The sequence below is a fragment of the Topomyia yanbarensis genome, chromosome 3 (assembly GCF_030247195.1).
Source record: "Topomyia yanbarensis strain Yona2022 chromosome 3, ASM3024719v1, whole genome shotgun sequence".
Taxonomy (NCBI): domain Eukaryota; kingdom Metazoa; phylum Arthropoda; class Insecta; order Diptera; family Culicidae; genus Topomyia; species Topomyia yanbarensis.
In genome coordinates, this window is record NC_080672.1 from 145175170 (window position 1) to 145181940 (window position 6771).

At 41.4% G+C, this 6771-nt stretch overlaps 1 protein-coding gene across 2 annotated transcripts; it reads right to left on the reverse strand.

Annotated features, from left to right (window-relative positions):
* Positions 1-174: 174 nt before the first annotated feature.
* On the reverse strand, positions 175-1811 carry LOC131690315 (serine/threonine-protein phosphatase 2A regulatory subunit B'' subunit gamma-like). Of its 2 annotated transcripts, none has more exons than XM_058976006.1 (2): positions 1608-1811; positions 175-1547 (listed from the first exon to the last, which is right to left on the reverse strand). In XM_058976006.1, the coding sequence occupies exons 1-2, from the start codon at positions 1660-1662 to the stop codon at positions 214-216; spliced, it is 1389 nt and encodes a 462-aa protein (XP_058831989.1). In that variant the 5' UTR covers positions 1663-1811; the 3' UTR covers positions 175-213. The 2 variants fall into 2 exon arrangements, with proteins under 2 accessions (XP_058831989.1, XP_058831988.1); XM_058976005.1 differs by having other exon boundaries at positions 175-1550.
* Positions 1812-6771: the final 4960 nt, after the last annotated feature.

Here is a 6771-nt window from a genome sequence, read left to right on the forward strand (position 1 = left end):
GCAATTCAAATGAGGTCTAAATGTTTTTTAGTGCCTCACAAACGTAAGCTACTAATTGTATGAGTAGTTTTTTCAGATGATTCTCTTAATCTATCATGAAGCTCAAGTTTGATGTTAATTAATGCTTAAGTTGATGTAGGATGTGTAGTAAAAGGCACCTGACAATCACAAGGCTGTCATTACTTCATCTTTATTTCTAAGGCAGGCCGAATATCATAAGTTGTGCGTTTCCTCGGTTGCTGTGGAGTCCGTCACCATAACTTCCCGGTTCTCATAAGCCCAGAATTTGTGAAATTCGATGAGTATGGAAACAACCGTTTCGCCATGACCGCTGTTTATCAAATCTTTCAGGGTAATTTTGGTGGGATCCGCGGGTTTCACCATATCAAAAATTTCATCCTTGATATCGGCGAAATTTACAGGTTCTGCACGGTGAGCTGAGATTTCATCTTGAATACCCTTGAAAAAATAATTCAGGGTAAATGCAGTCAAGTAGCCTTTATGCTCCACGTCTAGTATACGAAACAGATAGTGTAAACTTTGGGTCTCTGAACGATTCTCAAGAGCCAAAACAAAGTCTAGGTACGTTTTGTAATCCATCTCCCCGTCGTAGGTTAAACACTCGGCAAAGACACGATCCAGAAATATGGGCGTAAGCGTTCCGGAACCATAGCCAATTAATTCTTTTTTGCTGAGCATTCCGTTGTGATCCTTGTCCAAATTCAGATAGTGCCCGTATACACTTAGAGCAGAAGGAGCCGAGAACCAGTTCATTTCCTGTGCATCTTTCGGTATTTCCTCATCGCGGAGCTCCAGCAAATCATCTAGGAAACTACAAGTTAATATATCCCTAATCCTAATCCTGCCCGTTCGCAATGGATCCAGAAAAAAGAAAAATTTTCTAACCGTTGTACACACATAAAAGCTGTGAAATGACTTTTCCAACCCTTCCAGCTGTGGAAAAGTTGGAATCAACTCCAAGATATAGGATTCCAGGTCAGATTCATTTAAATAGCCTTGTCCGGTATAATCGTACAGAGACAAACCAATCCGGGTTTGCTGTAGCCATACTTTTCTCATCGCATAGTTAAACAAGGACATCACACTTATTTTACCAGGATAGCTGCTAGAAACCACCAACCGTGCAAAAGTGGACGCTGTCAGATAGCGTTTGAACTTATCCCCTGCAATAGCGGCTACTTGACAATAGTTTTCGTAGTTTATGAACTGCTCTTCGCCCATCAATGGCGGTGAATAGTTTTTCTCCAACAGACTCCACAGAAGTTTCAACTCGTTGTTGTCCAACAGTTCTTTGCTGCGCTTCTGCAAAAATAAGGTTCTTGCTTCCTCGCGTAATTTTTGAGCAAGGCCATCACTGTGCTTTGGTAGCTCAAAGTGAAACTGAGGAATGAATCGATAGGAATCTGATGTTTTACACTTGTTTATGCTCTGTTTAAGTTTGTCATTGGAAAATATCTGATTTCGGTATCGCTGAAATAGAATGTCTTCTATTTCGTCGTCGGTTTGAAAGGGATATTGCTGGCGAACTACTGATAAATAGAGCTTATATTTTCGTTATCACAGGCATAGCCAAATATTGTGCTTACCTTCAACGTTATCCAATTCGAGATTCTTGAGAAGTTTCGCGCGAAAGCTATCCATTTTCAATAAGCTAAATACAACCGCTACAACTGTTTATAGCTTTGTTGAACGTTGAATTTTTGATGCACCCCGGTCAAACCATTCGGAATTTGATTCGGAATCCTGAATGGAGTCATTATGGATTCCAAATCAAATGCAACAACCGATTCTGAGTCGGAATCGGTTGTTGCATTTGATTTGGAATCCATAATGACTCCATTCAGAAATCCGAACCGGTTCCGGAATGAGTTTAACTGGGACTTCGTTACACACACGGTTAAAATAAAGTACCCATTAATGAGTAGTATACCACTCATTTCTGGGAAAACCCATTTATTGGGTAAACACCACCAATCCAAAAATGGGTCCCAGTGAGCAAATTTTCTGACAGAGACCGCTCTGCTAGATATCTGTAAGTATTAAGACTACCCAGTAAAGTTCAGCAGGAAATGAACTGGAATTCTGGCTGGTTCTAGTTCGTATTCCGGCTCCAGTGACACAACCGATTCTAGTTAGAATCGGTTGTCACTGGAGCCGGAATACGAACTGGAATCAGCCAGAATTCCAGTTCATTTCCGGCTGAGATTAACTGGGTATACCCAGTTAAGCTCAGCCGGAAATGAACTGGAATTCCGGCTGGTTCCAGTTCGCATTCCGGCTCCAGTGACACAACCGATTCTAGTTAGAATCGGTTGTGTCACTGGAGCCGGAATACGAACTGGAACCAGCCAGAATTCCAGTTCAGTTCCGGCTGAACTTTACTGGGTATGTGGTGACCTTTTTTTGGTTTTACTTGAAGCAAAAATTAAGCGCAACCCACTGAGAAGTCCAAAAAATTGTTTCAAAATCGTTCAACACGGGTCCAACGATGGACGTTCGTTGAACGGTTATTTGGACGATGTCCAAATTGGTCCAAAGAACGTCCTTCATTGGACGATTTTGAAACCAACCGTTCTTAGAGGGAAGGTAAAAATTGAGAAATCTAGAGCGTTTTTTCATTACATCATATGTAACATAAACGTCAAACGGAGAAAATCGCGTGCAAAAATTTCCTTGCAACTTTTAAATTTATTTAACAATTGAAGCACACATCTAACTATTATTTTATTATATTTTGCCCATCACTTTTGCTATTATGCTCTTTTACATATGTGGGTTTGGCAACACCGTTTCCCGGTCAGCGTGGCAACCCTCTAAGAACGGTTGGTTTCAAAATTGTCCAATGACGGACGTTCGTTGGACCAATCTGGACAACGTCCAAATAACCGTTCAACAAACGTCCATCGTTGGACCCGTGTTGAACGATTTTGAAACAATTTTTTGGACGTCTCAGTGGGAAGCAGAAAGCAAAAGCCCAGTGAGCAAATTTTCTGACAGAGACCGCTCTGCTAGATTTCTGTAAGTCTTAGTTTGGCAGCCCTGTTAGATTTCTGCACGAATCCTGTCGGGTTAGTTGAGCTAGGGCGAACTCGGTTTCGCTGTCGTTTTCTGGCAAATTTTGACAGGAACTGAGCAAAACCCTGGCATAACTCGGACATAAACTGTGCAAAGATCCTGGCAATTCCTACCTGGTAGAATTTAGCACGAATCGAGCAAAACATCTGACAAAGATTTGGCAGGAAACGTGCAGAGATCTTGGCTGTACATTTCTGGTTCGATTCTCGATAAAAGTGAGCAGCAGCGGTTGGTTTAACCGCTTCTGTCAGAAACGGTTGTTGTATTTAAGCGAATTCGTTGCCAGAATTCGCGCAAAATGCTCGCAGAAACTCTGCCAGCATCAATTTCGCTTTGCTCAACTCCCGGTCAGCGTGGCAAGCAGAAAGTTAGCAAAAGTTAAGCAAAGCGAAATTGATGCTGACAGAGTTTCTGCGAGCATTTTGCGCGATTTGTGCGAGAATTCTGGCAACGAATTCGCTCAAATGCAACAACCGTTTCTGACAGAAGCGGTGAAACCAAGGTGCTGCTCACTTGTATCCAGAATCCAGTCAGGAATGTACGGTCAAGATCTCTGCACGCTTCCTGCCACATCTTTGTCAGATGTTTTGCTCGATTCGTGCTAAATTCTACCAGGTAGGAATTGCCAGGATCTTTGCACATTTTATGTCCGAGTTATACCAGGGTTTTGCTCGGTTCCTGTCATAATTTGCCAGAAAACGCGAGCGAAACTGAGTTCGCCCTAGCTCAACTAACCCGACAGGATATACGTGCAGAAATCTGACAGGGCTGCCAAACCAAGACTTACAGAAATCTAGCAGAGCGGTCTCTGTCAGAAAATTTGCTCACTGGGATTGTCTTCACTGACCAGGATTCTGAATCAATTTAAGATTTTGAGGCAGAATTCTGCCAGAAATCGGTCAGACAACCGAAACAAATTTGTCTTCAAAATGAAAAACCCGTCTTCACTAGAGCACTCTAGCTAGAGTGTGGCGTATCCAAACGAACATTATTTCTATTGTGTACACGTCAAATTCCATGTTCGTTTGGATACGTCATGGCCTCTTGACCACACTCTAACTCCCAGTTAAGCTCAGCCGGAAATGAACCGGAATTCTAGTTAGAATCGGTTGTGTCACTGGAGCCCGTATACGAACTGGAACCAGCCAGAATTCCAGTTCATTTCCGGTTGAACTTTACTGGGCTAGAGTGCTCTAGTCTTCACAGCCTTTCAAATGTCTTCAAAATGAAGACACATGTCACATCTGGCATCGCTGCAGCGTGGCAAGCAGAAAGTTAGCAAAAGTTGAGCAAAGCGAAATTGATTCTGGCAGAGTTTCTGCGAGCATTTTGCGCGATTTGTGCGAGAATTCCCTCTAAGAACGGTTGGTTTCAAAATCGTCCAATGAAGGACGTTCGTTGGACCAATTTGGACATCGTCCAAATAACCGTTCAACAAATGTTCATCGTTGGACCCGTGTTGAACGATTTTGCAACAATTTTTTGGACAGTGGGTTCTGGCAACGAATTCGCTCAAATGCAACAACCGTTTCTGACAGAAGCGGTTAAACCAACCGATGCTGCTCACTTTTATCCAGAATCCAGTCAGAAATGCACGGCCAAGATCTCTGCACGCTTCATGCCACATCTTTGTCAGATGTTTTGCTCGATTCGTGCTAAGTTCTACCAGGTAGGAATTGCCAGGATCTTTGCACAGTTTATGTCCGAGTTATGCCAGGGTTTTGCTCGGTTCTTGTTAAAATTTGTCAGAAAACGCGAGTGAAACCGAGTTCGCCCTAGCTCAACTAATCCGACAGGATACGCGCATAAATCTGACAGAGCTGCCAAACCAAGTGGCAACACCGTTTGTAGATGGCACCCTTGAGGGACGCCTGCTTTAACGGCCCGATCAATCCATTCGGAATTTGATTCAGAATCCTGAATGGAGTCAGTATGGATACCAAATCAAATGCAACAACCGATTCTGAGTCGGAATTGGTTGATGCATTTGATTTGGAATCCATAATGGCTCCATTTAGAAATCCGAACCGGTTCCGGAATGAGTTTAACTGCCCACTGAGACGTCCAAAAAATTGTTTCAAAATCGTTCAACACGGGTCCAAGGGTGGGCGTTTGTTGAACGGTTATTTGGACGTTGTCCAAATTGGTCCAACGAAAGTCCTTCATTGGACGATTTTGAAACCAACCGTTCTTAGAGGTCGGGTTAGAGTAGATACAGAACACTAGATTAGGATTGTCGCTGGCATCAGTGGTAGGAACATCATTGTTTTGATTTCGGCTTACATATACTAGGCTAGCTCGTTAGAGTGTAAACATTTGACGAGAGCGCGTCATAGAAATCGTCGGCGAAAACAATTACATGAAATTCATATATTGTTTGCTGCTAACGAATGATCGGCACCTGGTAAATCACAAGGAAGCTATGCGGATGTCCAAAACCTTTGCTATGATCAGAAAATTACGGTGGGATATGTTTTCTATGGCATGCATCCAAATTCCCGATTTACGCTAATAATCACATAGATGCACTGATTATCCACTGTGTCTAGTGTAATTATGGCGTAATTTACGTCAAAAATCCATTGCACACTATTTTTTCACCGTAAGAGCTCAAATATAACTTTCGAGAAATCCGTTTGTTTATCTCAACGATTTCTCTGGCGTCACCGAAAACTGTCAATTCGCGGAATAGCAAGCCTCCTTTCTGTGAGCCGTACCGGGATATACCTGTCAAATGGGACAAATAAAAAAAGCAAAAAAATAATCCTATCGTCGTTTCATGGCGACTAATCATTTTTGTTTCTTTTAGCCAGCAAAACAATGGCCATTCTTGGCTAATGTGTTTTCACTAATTAGAATGCACAAATTGTGTCTAAACTTGTACTGAATTTTGATAAATTTTCATTTCCTTGTGCGGTATATACGAACTCTTTCATTTCATAACAATAACAGTCGAAAATTTACACCGAGAAAATTCGTTATATTGAATATATCGATTTCACACATAATTTTTTGCAATTTGTAGTAGCAGATAAAAATTACCTGTCACACATAGATATCATGGGAAAATTAATGAAATTATAATAGTATGCCACATAGAAATTTGTTACATAGCAGATATCACATCATTTTTCTGTTTGCCTCTCGCTTATTCTGTTGCAAATTTTATGCATTGGACGTTTTCGGTCTTGAATGCATAAAAATCACAGCAGAATAAACGAGACTGAAATGAAAAATAGGCAAACTCAATTTGAAGTTCAACTAAACGGTTTGTGGTTAAAAGCAGGCCATATTTTTCTGGGTGTACCAAAAGCGCGGACCAAAGACTTTTACTAGAGAGACTTTCGATACTTTGACAGATATATACATGGAAGCAAAACAAACATGTCTCGAGGCGAAAACAATGGGAACACCAGCGACAATCCTAATCTAGTGTTCTGTATCTACTCTTATTAGATTTACAATTCTGATGAGACACCTGTAGGGTACGGTTAGAAAGATAATTTTTAATTATCTTGATTATGTAAATTGGAAAATTGAAATCCCACATTTTGGCAATTAATTCTTTGTGCCAAACACTGTCGAAAGCTTTTTCGATGTCTAGAAGGACAACTCCAGTGGAATAGCCCTCTGAGATATTTGCCTTTATCATGTTAGTTAATCTCACAAGTTGAT